This window comes from Anarrhichthys ocellatus, unplaced genomic scaffold, assembly GCF_004355925.1.
Source record: "Anarrhichthys ocellatus isolate YVR2014 unplaced genomic scaffold, GSC_Weel_1.0 scaffold56, whole genome shotgun sequence".
Lineage (NCBI taxonomy): Eukaryota > Metazoa > Chordata > Actinopteri > Perciformes > Anarhichadidae > Anarrhichthys > Anarrhichthys ocellatus.
The window spans coordinates 757,964-776,995 of NW_022280086.1; the positions used below are offsets into that span (position 1 = coordinate 757,964).

General features: G+C 40.6%; 1 protein-coding gene across 2 annotated transcripts in view; it reads right to left on the reverse strand.

Moving 5' to 3' along the window:
• Nucleotides 1-19,032, reverse strand: part of trpm4a (transient receptor potential cation channel, subfamily M, member 4a) — a 46,918-nt gene that overhangs the window by 2,555 nt on the left and 25,331 nt on the right. For both annotated transcript variants that reach the window (XM_031871075.1, XM_031871076.1), the window contains 15 exons: nucleotides 18,054-18,155; nucleotides 17,508-17,636; nucleotides 17,106-17,235; nucleotides 14,448-14,593; nucleotides 14,147-14,259; nucleotides 9,869-9,973; nucleotides 9,720-9,766; nucleotides 7,453-7,670; nucleotides 7,043-7,158; nucleotides 5,123-5,255; nucleotides 4,642-4,816; nucleotides 3,624-3,789; nucleotides 3,289-3,470; nucleotides 2,439-2,571; nucleotides 160-232 (listed from right to left, as the gene is read on the reverse strand). In XM_031871075.1, the coding sequence (XP_031726935.1) occupies nucleotides 160-232; nucleotides 2,439-2,571; nucleotides 3,289-3,470; nucleotides 3,624-3,789; nucleotides 4,642-4,816; nucleotides 5,123-5,255; nucleotides 7,043-7,158; nucleotides 7,453-7,670; nucleotides 9,720-9,766; nucleotides 9,869-9,973; nucleotides 14,147-14,259; nucleotides 14,448-14,593; nucleotides 17,106-17,235; nucleotides 17,508-17,636; nucleotides 18,054-18,155 (1,968 nt within the window). The remainder of the gene's footprint in view (nucleotides 1-159; nucleotides 233-2,438; nucleotides 2,572-3,288; nucleotides 3,471-3,623; nucleotides 3,790-4,641; nucleotides 4,817-5,122; nucleotides 5,256-7,042; nucleotides 7,159-7,452; nucleotides 7,671-9,719; nucleotides 9,767-9,868; nucleotides 9,974-14,146; nucleotides 14,260-14,447; nucleotides 14,594-17,105; nucleotides 17,236-17,507; nucleotides 17,637-18,053; nucleotides 18,156-19,032) is intronic.

Consider the following 19,032-nt stretch of genomic DNA (forward strand, 5'->3'; position numbering starts at 1 on the left):
AAATACAAATACTTTGTATAAAGAATTTATTGGTAAAACAACTCAAAATTTTCTGGCCTTCAAAAAAGCCTGGATTATGGTTCTAGGCTGCAAAAACTGATTATGACTGGTACAGATTAGGCTCACTAGATCTTTCATGTGCACTAAGATGTTGCTGACCTCTGTCTCCAGCAGCCGCAACCTTCTGTCATGGTCTCGGATCTCTGCCATTTGCTTTAGCACACTGTCCACCCTGTGAAAACAAATACATACACATAATCCCATTGCAAACCTCAGCTAGAATGTCAGTCTGAGTTCAGATCAGTTCAACACGATGGAATGATCACAAAAGGACTTCAGAAACTTCTATAAGTAAAAGAAAAATGTGTAAAAGTAAAAGTTAATGAAAGGTGTTCTTACATTTTTGGTCAGTGTCAGTCACATTTAATAAGAACACATAATAAAAACATTAGAAATTCCCAAAAAAATATTGTGGCCAAGATATTGTATGTAGTGAGCAGGGCATTTTATAATGGAAGGATACACCCGTCAGTGGACTAACACAGTAATGAAGACGCTGTTTCTAAAACATATGACATTTCTGACCTACATTATCTTTCATTGACCCTTTATGAATCGGCTGGAAAGGAGTCTTCCTTGGGGAACAAGAGTCTATGCGACAGCGAGTTGCTTTCGGGATGTCGCTGACTTTGGGTACTCCAAACAGAGACTCCAGCCTTCTTGGAGTCTCTGGGTGGCATTCTGGAAAGGGCAGCGACTGGGGACTCTATAGTTCTGCTCAGGGACTTCAACGCTCATGTGGGTAACGATGGAGAAACCTTGAGGGGGTTTGTTGAGAGGAACGGCCTGCCTAACCCAAGTGGTGCCTAGTTGTTGGACTTCTGTGCTAGTCATGGATTGGCCATAACAAACACCATGTTCGAGCATAAGTGTAATGGGTACCAGAACACTCAACGCCGAAGTTCTATGATCGACTTTGTGGTCATATCATCAGATCTGCGGCCATATGACTCAGGTGAAGAGAGGAGCAGATGGTGGGGAGGCTGCAGTCCTGGTTAACCCAAGCGTGTGGTGAGAGTGAACTGGTAACGTCTGGCTGAGGACCCTAACCGTGAGGTCTTCAACTCCCACTTCCGGCAAAATTTCTCCTGGAGTGGCTGGGGGCATGGAATCCGAGTGGGCCATGTTCAAAGCCTTCATTGTGGATGCGGCTTCTAGGAGCTGTGGTCGGAAGGTCATCGATGCCGGTCGTGGCAGCAACCTGAGAACCCGCTGGTGGATACCATCTGTGAAAGAGTCCATCAAGCTGAAGAAAGAGGCCTTTTCGGGCCTTGGGTCTACGGAAACGCCAGACAGGTACCCGTTGGCCAGAAGGCCTGCAGCTGTGGCGGTTTACCGAGGCATAAGCCCAGGTGTAGGAGGAGTTCTGGGAGACCATGGAGAAGGACTTTTGGTTGGCATTAAGGAAGTTCTGGTAAACTGTGAGACGACTCCGAAAGGGAAAGCAGGGCTTGGCTCAGGCTGTGTTCAACAGGGGAGGAGAACTGCTGACACGGACTGGGGAAATTTTTGCGCGGTGGAAAGAGCACTTTGAGGAACTCCTGAACCCGACCAACATGTCTTTGTGGAGGAGGCAGAGTTTGAAGACTCGGGGGAAGACTCATCCATATTCCTGGCAGAGGTTATTGAGGTACTCCTCAGCGGCAAGGCACCAGGGGTGGATGAGATTTGCCCTGAGATGCTGAAGGCCGTGGACATTGTTGGGCTGTCTTGGCTGACAAGCCTCTTCAGTGTTGCATGGAGGTCAAGGACAGTGCCTCTGGAGTGGTGGTTCCAATTGTTAAAAAGGGGGACCAGAGTGTGTGCACACTGCTCAGCCTCCCAGGGAACGTTTAATACAGGGTACTGTAAAGGAGGCTCAGACCGATTGTCGAACCTCAGAGCCAGGATGAGCAATACGGATTCCGTCCTGGCCGTGGAACAGTGGACCAGCTCCTTAACCTTGCAGGTATGTTGGAGGGGTCATAGGAGTTTGCCTCTCCAGTCTATATGTGTTTTGTGAACTTGGAGAAGGCTTACGACCATGTCCCTCGGGGAGTCCTGAGAATACAGGTTACCCGAGTCGTTGCTACGAGTCATCCGGAGTTCAAGTATCTCGGGGTGTTGTGAGTGAGGGTAAAATGGAGCGTGGATGGAGTTATTGGATGGATGGATGGATTATATTTTTAGATATTAGTTTACATAAAAGCCGGTACCAATATATTTAATAATTGTATGCTGATATATTGGCTGGGTTCTATATTTCACATTTCTTTTGTCAGTCAAATATAATTGTACATGATGAATGGTCAGTTCTCACCTTGAGAATCAAAATAGCTCTTACACATTCATATTTTTTAACATTTCCCTATTTCACAACAATAGCAGATGCAACTTACTTGACGGATGTACATTTAATTCGTACTGTGTCGGTTTCCCTCTGCTGCTTATTCTGAGCTGAGAGGTGGTTTTCTTTCTGGATAGCCTCCCATGTGTTGAGGCAGCTAGCCGTCTTGCCCCGCAACTCCAGAACTGAGGACAGAGAAGATCAGTAAAGTAACTGGAATGAGGGCAAGAGCAAAAAGCGCACTTGCATGCACATGTCCTCCACCAGTTGGAGACTGGTACTAAAAACAGGATCACGTGCTATGCCTGTGAGCCATTTTGGACAGATGCCTAAACCACCACAACTGGATCCTTTCAATGTAAAAGGAGCATGGTTCTGTTCTGAGTTCTAGTTATCCGAGCGTCATATAAAGCAAATACATGACAGGACTAATTCATGGATTGTCCCAGACAAAGACAGGCTTAGCACCCCTCCTGTTCTGAGCTAGTAGACTAGCTTGGAATGCATCTGAGATATATATATATATATATATATATATGTAAGTTGCTCTCCTTCAACAGAGAATTAAAAACATAATTGCTGACAAAGTGAAACGTGGTGGAGCCTCGCATCATCTGACAAACAACTTGACATGCTACCAAGAATGCGAGAGACAGCTCTCTGACCAACTGGCCTGGCACCCCAAGACACAGCTGTAGGTCCACTTCAAATTAACCAAACACATCTAGACTGAATGAGCCAACTCCATGACCTATACCGAGTAGTAGCGCAAGAGCTAATTCATGCAAAACGGTACATGTGTCCCTGCCTTTGGCCTTTTTGTCTTAGCTTTTCTTTACTGCTCCCTGCTAAATGCTTGTTCTCCTTTCCCTCATATCCTTTCTTCATGCTTTACTTCTCACCAAAGTGTTTGATTTTGACTGAGGGGATCTGGTAGTAGAATCTCTTGATGAAAAGGTGGAGGTGTGAGATGATGATGAAGGGCGGTGCCAGGCAGGGTCTTGAGTGATACTCCTTAATCAGGTTGTAACGCTGAAACTTCCAATAGGTGTCACTGTGCTCCTGTACCTTTGAGAAGGTGTGGCTGTAGACAGTAAATTGAAATCTCATTATGCAATATACAGAGAGCAAAAATGATTTCCTACTCTATGCTGTACAACATATAACATGTTTGGAATCTGTTTAATTAGAAGAACAGCACTGGAACTGAAGAAAAACATTAGAACTGCAAGGGTACCTGAACATAGCAATGAGTAGGTTGACCAGTACTATGTTGGTAAACAGCAGGTAGATGACAAGGAGGATGACAACCAGCCAGTTGGAGTAGGTGCTCATACAGGGCTCCTCTCCTGCTTCAATGAGTGTGGCGTTGTTTGTACAGGGTACTTCCACCAATTTATCAGCTAGAAGGAAAAACAATGAAGAGGTCCTTAAGAACATGAGGATCTACGCAACCCATTTACAAGCACCTTAAAGTGCAACATCCATTTGAACTATTAATGGCAGCTTACGGTTTGTATTGCTTTATATTTCACAAAGTATCATGAATAATCTGGCGTCTGAGTGAGTGAATGAGTACAATTATAAAAATTTAAAATTTGTAAAAGTCTACATGGTGTAAGTGAATGAAGGCATCATCATTAACCTTTTTTATACTGTTTTATTCACTATTATGCACTATTTTATTCCACGCAGAATTTGTTCATGTTGCAAATCGCTAAACCAAGTGGAAAGGTACATCTAAAGGAAGGCTCTGCAATTTGTTTTGTCTAAGAATGTCATGTTAATCTTGAAAGAAAACGTGTATATTAATTTTACAAAACTGAGATGATTTGAATGAAATAATGTTTCAGGGATTTAAATTGACTTCTTTCATATAGTTTAAATTAACTTGAACTTTTATCCATCCATCTATCCATTATCTTTAACCGCTTATCTTGCTCGTGGTCGTGGGGGGGCTGGAGCCGATCCCAGCTAAAAGTGGGCGGGGCGCAGGCTACACCCTGGACAGGTAGCCAGACTATGGCAGGGCTGACACAGAGACAGACAACTATTCACGTTCACACCTACGGGCAATTTAGAATCATCGATTACCCTAAGCTACATGTCTTTGGACAGCGGGAGGAGGCCGGAGAACCCGGAAAGAACACATGCTGATACAGGGAGAACATGCAAACTCCATTGACATTGAGGGAACCAAAGGTCATTGTGCTTGACAGAGATATGGACGGGTATATTGAGACTGAGTCGGTCACCATCCATTTCATGTATAGGTATTTGTCCAAAGATGTGCAGGTATGGTCTGTAGAACACTCGGCGGAATATCCAACCAGGGCGCGGATCATACGAGTAAAGGAGGGCCTGATTGGTCACTCCGTAAGCCAAGAGCCACACAGCCAGAAAGAAAAGGAAGAAGAAAACATCCTTCATCTGCGGGAAGCAAAGAGAGACCAGAGATGGATGATGTTATAGGATTGGCTATGTTGTGAGGTCATGAATAGGACTCATTTCAATCATATTGACTGTTTCTAGTACATTATATGCACTACCATCAACCACCATTAACAACAAACAGAGGGTGAGCAACATACAGTATATCTTTGTAAAAGTGTTTTCAAGAAACCCTAACTTTTAGTTAAACAACTCTTTGTATGTCTGATGTTACTCTTTCACATTGCATTTTCATTCATTTGTGTGTTGCCCATAGGTTGTTCTGAGAGTTTTGTGTGCACTCACCATTTTGCCAACGATGATGATCTTGGGCCCAAGCTGTTTGTGGACGGCAAAGATATGGATCAGACGTAGTGTGAAGACCATAAAATCTATGGCCATGACAGCTCGGCCAACATCATATGACCAGGGAAACATTCTGGAAAATAAAATAATGCATTCCTAGGTAATATGTCATGCAATATAATCACCTTTATTATGAACTAATACAACCAGATAATGACAAAATAAACATATTGACATGGTCTCTGCCTGTCCTCCAGCCTTTCATTGCGTTTCTCTGGGTACATCCCAAGTCTCTTAATTACATCCCAGTTTCCCTTACTTGGAACCCCAGCGAGGAAAGAGGAAACAAGGAAATATGTTTTAAGAGAAAAGAGATGTCCTTTCCTCTGAATCGTCATGTGAAGCGACGTCTGTTTCTGATGACGGAGGATCAGCTGTCAGACGGTTTTAACAGCTGGAGAGACTTTTGATGGAGTTTGTGTCTGTTCACATGATCGCTATACTTAATAAGTAACTAATAAACTGCATTGTAAATTCATACTGTGTTCTGTTTCCTGTTCATAAGCGCAGGACCGATTTCTGCCAAATTATTTGCGTGTGTACGTTTTGAAATTCTGATTGTGACGTCATTATTAATTCAATTATTAATTAACCTAGGATATGATTATGGTTTGGAATTAATTTATTAGGCTCCATGTTTCAGGTTAAACTTAAATGATACAACTCATCAAACCCGACACTCCGGAATGATCAGCCTCACGTGACTGAATGAAATGATGATAAATGATGTAAAAAGTGTTTAGTCTCTCCAGCTCTCTGACTTTAATTGTATCCATAATAAAAGTTATTCAGGGAAATATCTGTGACAAAGTTGCCATTTGTCCCCATATTACACTGATCTATAAATCTAACCATGCTTGTCAATTGTTTGTTTACCATACCCACCATGTGTTCTAGAGGTTAAAGGGGGAGGCACCCAACCATTTCCTCTATTAATACACTGGATGATGTCATCAGTGATGTCATTGGGTCAAACCAAGTATGGGGGCGGAATAGAGTATGTACATGTAGATTTGTAGGTTAGTTGTGATCCGTTTTACATTGTTGTGAGTGTATAGGAAATTGTAAAACATATCAAATTGTTGGCTACCTAAAGGGGTGCTGTAAGGTATAGCTTTTATCTGTTAACTATTGGAGTCAGTAATTGGTGTATCCTGCACTCATGGTAGGAACTAGATCCTGCTGATAGAAGATATAAGGAGATGACTTTGACTGAACAGGGGAAAGGAAGATCAGTGTGTAGCTGTGTGTACGTGATTATGTTACTTTATGATGAGTTGAGTTTTATTCAGTTAAGATAAGTTAACCGTTTGTTTGTATATACGTTTGGTTACACGTGTAGCCGGGCACTTAAATAAAACACCTTTTTGTTATCTGGACAAAGTCTCTCGTGTCTGCCTCCTACCACTTCAGAAGCCACTTCGGTCAAGCTTCAGCACAATATCAGATCATGAAAAGACAAATCTTTCTAATAAATAAAGTTGTTTGTGGTCCTTTTGTTGTTCAGACCTACAATGAACATATATTTAAATCAGAAAACTAATCAAATATAAAACTAGAGTTTAATCTGTGATCTATCTTCACTTTGGTATGAAACTCCAGTGATGTTGAGAACAATCAGATCAGTCCAATCAGCTGCATCTCATCATCTAATCAACTTCTGCAGTACATCAACCTTGGCTTCCCTCCCAGTCTACTTCAGATTGTTCCATCTACTACAGTGGTAGCTACATTCTTAGGACAAAGTAGATGTTGTGAGACTTCCTGTGTTTTTTGTAACGGAGTTAATATTCCGTTTCCTTGTACTCAGATCTCCACCTGGCTCCAAAATTACATTGGTCAGGGTGTCAGAGGAGTCACCTGCAGCACAAAGCCAAAGTGAAGAGAGTGATGGCTGTGAGGTCACACTTGTTCCACACATCCTGGATGTAATTCCTCATCCTCTGGAGCACAAAGGTGCTGCCCACAAAGAAGGTCTGTCAACCAGATAGAGAGGAGTCACATTATTATGTGGATCTGTGCAGTGTACAGTAATGTCAGTGAGAGAAATATGTGTTTTAGGTTAAGTGGTCACAAGTTAGCATTCAAACTGATGGGGTGTGTTTCCTCAGGTTTTGGGGAGAACATGAAATACAATCCAGTTTGAGTAACAGATGCATAAGTTTGAAGGCTTATCAGACACCAAAACACTGCAGAGCAGATTATAACTATTGTAAACAGTAGAACTATGTGGCAATATCTGTGTGCATGCTATTGTCTTAGAAACCAACCTGCCGAATCTCTTCACACACAAAGGTGAAAACCCAAAAGTAAAGCACAAATTCCAGAGTGGACGGGCCGTCAGGGGGTGGGGGCTTGAAGTCCACCAAAAGAACATAGGCAAACAGGTAGAGGAACAGGAAGTACATCAGCACGTTGCCAAGGAATGAGGTAACAGGGCTATACCAGAACTGTGTCCACCGTGACACAATAAATGGTCTCTTGGAGTCTGAAGTAAAGAGAAGTCAAATAATGAAAACAGGAATGATTCAAAGATGTCAACAAGTCATTGAAAACATATTAACAAATACACTCAGTGGCTAACACAAACATCTGTTTTTCAATATTTAAAAGAGAAACTTCAGTATTTTTAAACAGACCACATTTCCTCATGTCTTTGTATCTAAGGGACTAATGGGTTTCAGGATGAGAAGGAGGCGGAACACACATCAAGGTGTTTTATGTTTATTGTACAAGCATGGTGATAACTACAGACATCTCACTATTATGAATACAGACTATAATATACTTGCTGAAATCATATCTTTTAATAGATTAAAAGATATATTAGACAAAATTATACAAAAAGAACAAACGTGCAATTAAAGGTCGACTGATGTGGGACAACTTGTGCATATTAAGAGAACCAGAAAAAAGGTTTCTATGTTATTGGGCTTGATCAGAAGAAGGCCTTTGATTACATCTCCAGAGATTACCTTTGGGCTGTGATGAAGTCATACAGCTTCCCCGATGCCTTTATTCACATAGTGAAATGTCTGTATGTTAAATCAAGTATCTGTGTAAATGTAAACAGAGTTTTAACTGGAGCCTTTCAAGTGGCGAGAGGAGTGAAGCAGGGCTGTCCTCTGAGTGCTGCTCCTCGCCATGAATCTTAATTTAAAAAATCAACTCAGATCATCTAATCTCAGGTACACATGTAAGGTTACAGCCATCGCTTACGCTGATGACATCACGGTTATCATCAAAAATCAGTTGGGGATGGATGCTTTAACCAATAATCTAGCTCTGTACAAACTAGCATCTGGAGCTATATTAAATCATAACAAAACAGAGGGAGTTTGGATCGGAGATGAACGTGACAAATGTAATATTAACATGAAAGTTAATCAGGAAATTAAAATACTGGGTTTCAATTTTTGTAACAGAGAAAGTAGTGAAAAAAACTGGGCGAAAAAGTTGTGTGAAATTAAAGAAGAGGTGAAAAGAAAATGGGAAAACAAAAAAAACTACTTTTTTCATCAAACATTTTTCCTCCATCCAACAAAATGATAATCCAGTTGAACAAACAGTGTGTAAACTTAATCTGGGGAACAACCAGGGATATGTATAAAAGTAAAGATTATGGTGGGTTAGGCGCTCTGGAGCTCGGTGTTAGATTATATATTGCCTTTGTTAAAATTATTTCTGCCGCCATCTCCAGAAACGCTCTCTGGGAAGGAGATCGCTCCATGTGGAGAAAGAGGAAAGGGAGACTTAGACAAGGTCCTGAATATAAGGTAATATATGGAGATTGTATTACTCAACAAATACACCTACAGACTGGAATGGTCTATTGAGTAAAAATGTTTTGAAAAAGATCAATGATTTCAAATATGGTGGATTATTAAATACAAAAATGTAATCGATATCGAAAGTGAGGAAGTAATAAAAATATTAAAAAACAAAAACCTCTCGGAGAGCATCAGAGATGTCCACTGGCTCATATCGGTCAACAAACTCGCTGTAAGAGCCACTATTTCATGGAGTTATTAAATAACTAAAAAAAATGTCCCATGATTTATTCTAATGAGGACGAAACACAATATCTACTCATTCCATGTGAATTATGAATCTGTTATGTTTGCTCTGTTCGATGAGAAGATGCCTGTGAAACAACGAAAACTTTTCCAACTCATTGTCAGCATCACATGTTTTAAACTGTGGAAAACCAGATGTGTCGTGGTAATAGAGCAGACTGTTATAGACAGCCACATGGTAATAAAACACATACTCTGACCTCAGGAGGAGAACTCTGGATAAAAACCAGACCCTCCCGTGGCACACACTCAGCTTTTGATCCATGCACACAGCACTTTTTTTGTATCTGTACCGGTTTTTGTATATTATGCAACATAATAATTTTAAAACAATATTGTCAGTATAAATATAATTTTATAAGTACACACAGTTATCAAATATACAAATGTGGACATGCAACAGAGGGGTACAGTAGCCACTGAGTGTAAGTACCAAAAGGAGAACAGTGATCCAAACCCACCTTTCAGCTTTTCTTTTCGAGCCCTCAACTCCTCGGATTCTTCCTCACTGTGACCCCAAACAAAGAATAAGGGACTTTTGTTACAACTGAGAAGGAAAACCGTCATACAACACTATCTGATTTATGTTATCTTATATATTTGTATTTACTTTTGTATGTCAGCAAGGGAGAAGACGGTGGCATCATTTCCATCCAGACTGTCAGCGTCTCTGCCGTGGTGGACCTCCACAGACTTATCTTCCTCCTCTTGTGCTCTGAAACATGAATGCACACCACAAGCTGACATGTTTTCTTTTCTTAGCAACCCATTGAAAAAAATTTGTTAAAAAGGAAAAACTGTTACTTTCTTAACTTGCTGATTTTTATATAATAATAATAATATATATATATAATAGTAATAATGCTGTATGTGTTACTCTCAGCTCTCGAGTCATCCGAGTCAACATGGAACAGATTCAACAGTGTGCAACAATGTGTATGAAATTGTGCCCTTATTTACAGAGCTCGGGATATATACATATCAAGGCCACGATTTACTAATTCAATTAAATTATTAAATTATTAATTAATTTACAATTGAATTTAGTAGTCCCCCTTGTTTGATTAATGCATGGGCACAATTTAAATCAAATAGAGATCAAATAATTTTGGAAGTGTGCAAGGCCCTGTCCTTGTATAATATGCTCAAAGACCCGTAACTGAACTGAACATTTTTTACCTATGAGTGTGTATTAAATAACAAGTGCGCTGTGTCCTCTGCCAAAGCATCCTATTTATCTTTCTTAATAAGAAACGATAAACACAATCGTAGTTCTCTTTTTGACACTGTAGCTAAACTCACTCAAAAACACCTGTATGTTAGCTGCTTGCAATTGCAGCTTTCTAGATTTTTCTGCAGAAAAGCCGATGAAATTTAGATATAAAATGAGTTCCTCTCCAGCTATTTCTGTATGATGTGCGGTGCAATATTCACATGTGGGATCCCAGTTAGTCTCAAAATGTGTAAGGACAGAGACTATCTTCCTTAATCATTGTCTAAGATGATACTAGCTTCTAAACCAACTAGCTGCCTCCTCAATCAGCTAAACATATTAACAATTTCTGGCCATTTCTGACACCTCCCATTCTAATTATTGTTAATTTGTCAATTAAGAACTTAGTAGCTTAAAGACTGCGGTGGTTAAACCTCTATTTAAGAGATTACACCTTGATCCAGGTTCTTTGACTCGTCTGAGAAAAGCACTGGAAAGAGTGGTGTCTAAACAGCTCTCAGACCATTTAAATAGTCATCTTTTCTCGCCTTTTCAGTCTGCTTTCAGGACCTGCCACTCAACCGAAACTGTGCATACTAAAGTCGTAAATCTTTATATTGATAAAGAAATATCAGTGCTGCTTTTTATAATATGGACCACTCGAAGACTGACTGGAAAATCGATTTGGTGTCTCTGGCCTGGCTCTCACGTGGTAACAATCTTACTTAGCTATAAGATTACAGTGTATTTTCTATTACAATATTATATCATTTTTTTCTGACGTGAAATACGTAGCACCACAGGGCTCTGTTCTTGACCCCATGCTCTTCTCTCTTTACATTTCACCTCTTGGCCAAATTATACACAGACATGGAATTAATTTCTGCTACTACGCTGATGATACCCAGCTGTATGATCCTGTAAATGCAGATGATCATTCCTACAATATTCAATCTGAGGCCAGGAACACTTCCCCTTTCCCATACGATATAATATCATCGTATGAGTCAGTTGAAATAAAATACTTACTGGTTCCTACTGGTACTTAAATGTAGGTACAGCAGAACAAGGGAGTAACAATTGGTAATTTTAGAGAAAAGGAGAAATAACTGTTAGAGTTTGTGTACTTACGGGGTTATTTCCCTGCAGGAAGATACTGATCACCGCAGTTTACTTAAAGCAGGTGTCTTCAACGTTTTTCAGACCAAGGACCCCCAAACTGATAGCGAGATGGAGCAGGGACCCCCTGCTTTATATATTTTACACAATTGTGTTTTATATTAAACTGAGCCTAGTGCCATGTATAAACATACCTCTTTATTGTGCATTCAATACTAAGCTATTCAAATAATACACAGGTTCATATATTCATGTTTTTATTTTAAACATGTGCAAGGTACAGTGAGTAGGGAGGCCGTACCACTCCCATTTATAGACACACCGTGTCAGCTGATACCAATGCCAATATCAACATTGTCTGTCAATTGCATGATAATCATGCATACAAATTGACGTTTTTATTTTAAACATAAATGTGGAAACAAAAATGAGTGATGGGCCATTAGTGCCACTGCCATGCATAAACTATAAATTCTTTTTTTTTTTCTTCTTTTTTTTAGAAAAATCAAATCAATTGCTTTTTCAGTCCACTAGATGGTGCCGAGTTATTTTCTGGTGAGGACAGCAAAGGTCCCGGGTCAGCGTGGTTGGTAGGAAGTTGGTCAAAACAAAGATGGAGACATCTGGCCTCACAACGGGGTTAAATCTGCCAACAGTAGCCAAGCTCATGGGGAGAGTGCAGCGCATAACTGTCTCTCTGCCCTCGACGTCCACGCATCGCAAGTTATACTGAGTTATATAACTCTTATATCTTACTTATATAAGTTATAGTTCATATACTGAGTCTACACATTTGAATTTAGTTAAGTTGGACTATGTAGTAATACAAACAGTTCAGTTTGTCAGGTTCATGCAACATTTATGACATTGTTGGTCAGTCTGTCTGCTTGACAATCCTATTTTGCTGCAATAAAAATGATTGAAGTGAGATGAACAGACTGAAAACTTTATCTTATTAGATAAAACATGTTGACACAGTTTTCCTTTGGGAACATCATTTGAAGTTGAAAAAAGTAATAAATCGCAATACTCAGAATATCGCAGTATCGTGATAATATCGCAGTATCGTGATAATATCGTATCGTGATCCAAGTATCGTGATAATATCGTATCGCGGGACCGCTGGTGATTCCCACCCCTACTAAACACTACTCCACTACATCTCAGGATGTTCTACATTTGTCTGACAGGTTTTGTAAACTTTTCAGACTGTAGAGGCTGATGAAATACAAATTATGTTTATAGAGTTGTAAATACAATAATTAAAAATGTGTTCAAGTCAAGTTGCTCAGATTGGTTTAAATTCACTCCATCATTCTATTACAGACAATGTGTGTTTGATACTCAAACTTCTTGTGACAAACAGCTCAAACAAACTCTTTGATCTTAATTGATTAAAACATGATCTGATCATATTTAATCATACTGTTGTGTTTACAGAAGAGATATAATATAGTTGTATATAATATGAGCAACAATTTGGACCTGCTGAAAGATCTGGAGTGACGTAAAAGCGCTCGTCAAAGTAAAATACGAGCGCGGCTGTTTGATTTTCGCGCGCGCATGGATCCCATTTGCGCTCTCGGATTTTGACAGTGATTTGCCTTCATAGTCGCTGAATGTGTGCATTTCTGACTGAAAGATAACATCTTCTGCCTCCACTTATCCATTTGCTACAATATATTGGATTCATGTTAATGTGTATTCAAAGACATTTAAATTCGTGGAAAAAAATTTGGAAAGAAAAATAATAATAATAATAAATAAAATAAATAAAAAAATTCTAATCAACCAAAAATTCCAGACCCCCTGTTGAAGACCTCTGACTTAAAGGATAGACTGTCATATATTGTATAGACTGTAAAATCCATATGAGGCAATTTGTGTCTGTGTTTGGGCTATTTATATAAAATTACCTGGGATCTTGTGACAAGTACGGTTTAGAAAATATTTCTATTGATAGACAGTGAGGAGAAATTCAAAAAAACAAACATGGAGATTGCATTAAGAGTGCAATTTTCAAATCCCATTTTCGCTTTTAAAAAAAAAAAAGTCACTTTTTGGCCCTACGACACAAACCAAATATCTGAGCCCTGAAACCAGGATGGAGCAACCCGTTCCTGTTCCCAAAATGTCAAGTACCGTTGCTCGGTCAGTACCCCTCAGCGTCTGATACCAGCGCACCGAGGTACCCTTTAGTGTCTGTGTGAGAGGCTTTATAATAACTCTGTGTAAAGTAATCCGCAGAACTGATGCAGTTTAAATAGAGAGAAAGTGCAAGTAGGGTGGATGTGAGGGGAGGTTGGATGGGTCAAACAACACAGGAGACAGCTGTTCGTGTCTTGTGTGAAACCACGTCAGCATTGAATTATTTTACCATAGTTTAAGGGGTACCTTGAGAGCCATAGTTTGAAGCTTAGGACTTATTGATCAAGCTGCTGCATTTGACTAGTTGGCAGTGAGAATGTGTTGGATGGAATCCCATTACAACACAAACTCACAAATAAATGTACACAATAATTGCTCAGCATAGCACAATATTAACAAAACACTGACCTGAAGCTGATAAGGTTTGTGTAGATGAGAGGGGGCAGGAAGAAGGTGAGAACCAGTTTCCAGACCTCAGTACTCCTCTCCATGTCACCCCACCAGATCTGAGACAGCAGGGACTACAGAAAAGAGCAGCCCTGTCACTACAACAGCTACCAACCAACATTACACTCACTGATGACATATTTTTATACAATGTGCATAGGTCTCAACTGTCATTTTACTATTCAAAGCATGGATTGAGTCTGGCATCTTTACAAGTCTGTTCATTCCTACTGTTGGCAGGATTTAACAACAGCATCTCTACCTGGACACCATCGTGGCTGAAGAACTGGCGGGCGTCAGCCGCAGTGGCCATCTGAAGGCACGTAGCTCCGCCCCACACTGGAGACTTCCTTATAAGGAGAGTAAAGGAGCGACTCTCGTTGCTCTGGTAACACTCACCAAATACATCTGAACACACAAACAAAACAGAATACACAGAATGATACCATTCATTCGTCTTCTTCATAATGGCTGGATATAAAGATTGCTTTTCTAGGTTGCTAGGTAACAGGGTATTATCTTACTCTTTATTTTTGGGGGTGGGGGGGCATTTTGTGTTTTATTACAGACAATAGAGGCATGACAGGAAATGATGAAGACAGAGATACAACGAAGATCCTGCCAGACTCAAACCACAACCTTATGCCATAGAGATGCCCTGGTCTTCAACCTTGAAAGTGCAAAAGAATTAGACAGTGGTGTATGGGGGTTATTATAACACAGCTATTACCCAATCACATTGCTTAATTTAACTGGATAACTGTAATATAAATATCTAAATAATGTACTGTGCATGTGAAAATGTATGTGTGACCTCACATGTTATAATGTAATGCCATTTGTGCTGAAATGCTAACAAACACTTTTTGCATATCAAAGTCAAGTCTCAAGTCTTTGAACTAGAATTCAAGTCAAACTTCTTGCCTTGAGCTAGAGTCCAAGTCAAGTTTTAAGTCTTTGAACTCAAGTCAAGACTCAAGTCTCTTATGGTTGTAATGAACGTTCTATCATCTGCTGCATACCATTCGGTCTGCATAGAACACTGCATAGCTATATCTTAGAAATTCATTGCATGTACTGTTTCATCCTTTATCTATTAGCACACAGTCTCAGTATTGAATATGTTTTTAGATGCAAATAAAGGTTCAAATATTCTTAACTTTTAAGCACTAGGCGCAGAGTCGCACTGATCGTCAACGTCACACTTGGCTCTAATCAATCAAGTCTTTATTACTTTACCACTGCCTTCCTGTTTTGATGCTGGTAAATGTGGTAGGGCTAGCTAGCTAGTTAGCTGTTGGGCTATGAGAGAGCTACGGTGTATGTTAGAGGGAAGGGGAAATTGCCGCTCCATAGGCGCACCAAGCCATTTTGCCTGACCTGCTTTGCCAAGGCGTTTTTGAAGCAACTGTGCCTGTAGCGACACATCTCGGTGTGATCATCCCCTTAGTCTGACAAGCTGTCTTCTAGGGTGGATTTGCTAACGGCTGAGCTGGCCCAGATGAAGTCGCTCCTCCTGATATGGGGAATACTAGTGAACCCAATCCACCCGAGGCTGAGTTGGTTCCAGAGGAGGATATTGTGGCAGCTTCAGCCACTCTCTTGAATCAGTATGCTGTCTCTGGGCCTGGCTCGCTTTCCTTGGCTAAATTCCCCCGATTTCAGCTCTATCCCGTCTTACATCTGATGGCCAAACCCTGGGGGCCATGCATGATGCGGCAAAATTTCCCTACATGACAGCTATGGACCCTACCATTGCTTCCTTCATAGTGTCCCCTGATTAAGCTCTAAGGTTGGAAGCCAGGTACCCTCGACCCCATAGCAGGTGACAGACAACCTGCTTTCTAATGCCTGATTCCAATGCGTTCCATGCAGGTTGTTGTGGGCACCTCTCGTGCGCCAGGCATTGCGTGAAGCATGTACTTCTTTTGCTTATTTGGACCCACGGTTTTCAAATAATTTGTCGGGTGGTGTTTTATTTGACAGGCGTGATTCAATGGTTCCATATAAGTCTGGCCCAACACAACTCCACAACTGAAAATAAAATTATGGAAGAATTGGATAATGAGGAGGAACTCAGGTGCTTAGTTGTTACGGACCTGTGTTACTCGTTCAGAAATCCCACTTCCTGGCTCTGTCAAAATTCTGCGTCTACAGTGCCTCGCACGTAGTGTTCTTTGTTTCAGACTTGCAGTCACCCTTGTCAGAGACATGTATGAGGAACCTTAGTACTGTCCCAGTGGAACCGGGGGAGCTATTCAGATGCTCACAGGTGCTCAAGTGGATTGTCCAAGCTAATAAGACTAGGCAGCAGGTCTCAGGTCATTCACAGTCACTTGGAATCTTGCGAGAAACCTTTCCAAACATTCTGCAGGAATGATCTCGTGGATGATACCAGCACTTATGTTTATGTTTACTTTATTCAAGAGGGAACAAAGCACATAATTTAATACGCGCCATGAGCCACCATATAAATGTGCCAGATTGACCCATGCAGGAACATTTTCATCCACAGTCCCTGGCAGGTTGATGGTATTAAAAAAAAAACCAAGAGCACATAACCACAGACACATAAGCACAATTAAAAGCACATAAGCACAGAAAAAACTGTAAGTACATCCATAACTCTCGCTTTAAAAAGGAACAGGAAAAGTTACCGCTCCTGAAAAAAAACACTCGGTGCATTGATGCAGTGAAGAACTTAGAAGCAGCCTCCAGAATCGAGGCTTAACATTTTCTCTTTTCGCAGGGCGATACTCCGAGGTGAATTTACTGCAAGTTAAATTATTTTATTTAATGTAAACTCTGATTATTTCTGATAAGTTGTGTGCAATCATTGAGTTATGAGATTAAGGCATTTACGCTACATTGGCTCGAGTCCACACATGCGGAGAACAGAGCTGCTTGTGGTCTGACTCACCGTGTGCCAGGTTCTCAAACGTCTGTGCCAGTTCCTTCATGGCTAGCTTGGTCTCAGTCTCACTCTCAAGCTTAGAAAGCTCCCTCAGCATCTTACAGCCACCCAGAGCGCTCAGCACTGACTCCCCTGCCTGACAAGGAAACACAGAAAAACATGGTGCCAATAAACGCCTGTTCAAATTAAACCAAATTTGATGGCAACCCTAGAAAAATGGCAGCTTTGTGACCTCAGCGACGTTTACAGTAGTGTGCTAATGCTGGTCAGCCTGTTTCACACAGCACCTTAAAATGTCATGTGTACTAATGTTGACAGTGTCATTTGAACACAGCCAATTCCTTAAAACTTCAACTCCAAAATAAAATGTCTTCAGTGAGGTTGTGGAATATCACAGGTGAGTCTCACCATCTCCCAGAAGTAAATAGCCATTTCACGGCGGTTCTGCAGGATGGCCCAGATGAAGAGGGCTGCCCAGGGGGAGAGGCAGCGCTGGTCCTGATACATACACTCCCCCAGCAGCATCTTATTGACTTGCTAGAGAAGACACAACAAGACAAGACACCAGTGAGGAAGTCAGATCCAAAGAAATATATCATCTATTTTGAATTGTGCCAGCAGCTTTTTCTGATGTTCTCAGTGATTTCATATGCAGTGAAAAACACATTTTTATTTGAATCCCCTATAAGATGTGAACTTTTAAAAGGTTAACTAAAAAGAGTACTCCACCAGAGCTATCCACTCCCTGAACTGTTCTTCCTTGTCAAAACCTGGTGTACCATCATTCTGAACGGCCGCCAGTTGTTTCAGAAATTTAGAGGTGTAATAGCAGCAGCTTATGTAGCCTGGAGCCTCTAGCCTCACACAGAGATGAAAAGCTCACTTATTTTCATTCTCACTACTTTATTTCAAACTGCAAAAGCAACAAAAGGAGAGAGTTTCCAACTCACTGACCTTGAGAGCCTTCCTAGTGCCGGTGCTGGGGTTCAGGCCCAAAGGTCCATAGTAGAAAGGCTGACAGACATCACCCAACAGGTCCCACAGCAGGCGGGATACCTGCAGCATCACCAGACAATTCACTACTACTGTATACAGAGCAAGGGTGCTTTCGTGTTATTACATTTGATATAAAGCAAAAAACAAAAACAATTACAGTTCACTGTGTTTCAAAACTAGTTAAATCCAATGTATGAGAGTCTGTTTACATCAGATCAGAATCAGAAGATTTGCGGAAATTAAGTAAAGGGAAACGGGTACACATACTGATCAGCCTGACACTGTTGCTACATACAGTGACTTCTTAAATCACTCTAGTGACTTTGTTTCTCAAAAGTGACAAGTTGAATATTGAAATAAAATGTCTGAATAACTTAGTGTAGAAACATAATGCTACCTTAGGTCGCAGGTCTCACTCAATGGTTTGGTGAGAAACAGGGGAGATTTAGTGACGTATTACCACCATCTCTCTCACCATATTAGGGAAAATGTTTTGGAAGAAGCGTACCTTATGACAGTAAGTGTAATTCATGACAAGGAGCAATGAAGCTGTTCTAGAGGCTTGTGTAAGCAGCACTACGACAGTTTGGCATTTTCCTGACCTTAAATGTCTCTTGGGAAATTATGGTGGGAGGAGAGGTGGAAGGTTCCTTCAAATGATTTAGTTAAAAGAGATCAGATCATCAGACCATATTTTTGTGCTTCTGCTGCCTACTTACTCCCAGCGGATTAAATCAGAACGCATAAAAAAAAAAAAACAGTTAAAGTATGGACAGGTGAAGCTACAGCTGCTCTACAAGACTGTTTTGAATGTACAGACTGGCACGTGTTCAGGGATGCCGCCAGGTGAATGACATCAATCTCGAAAAATGTTCATTAACAGTGACATCATTTATCAGCATTGATGATGTGGTGATCACAATGAATAAAAAAATCA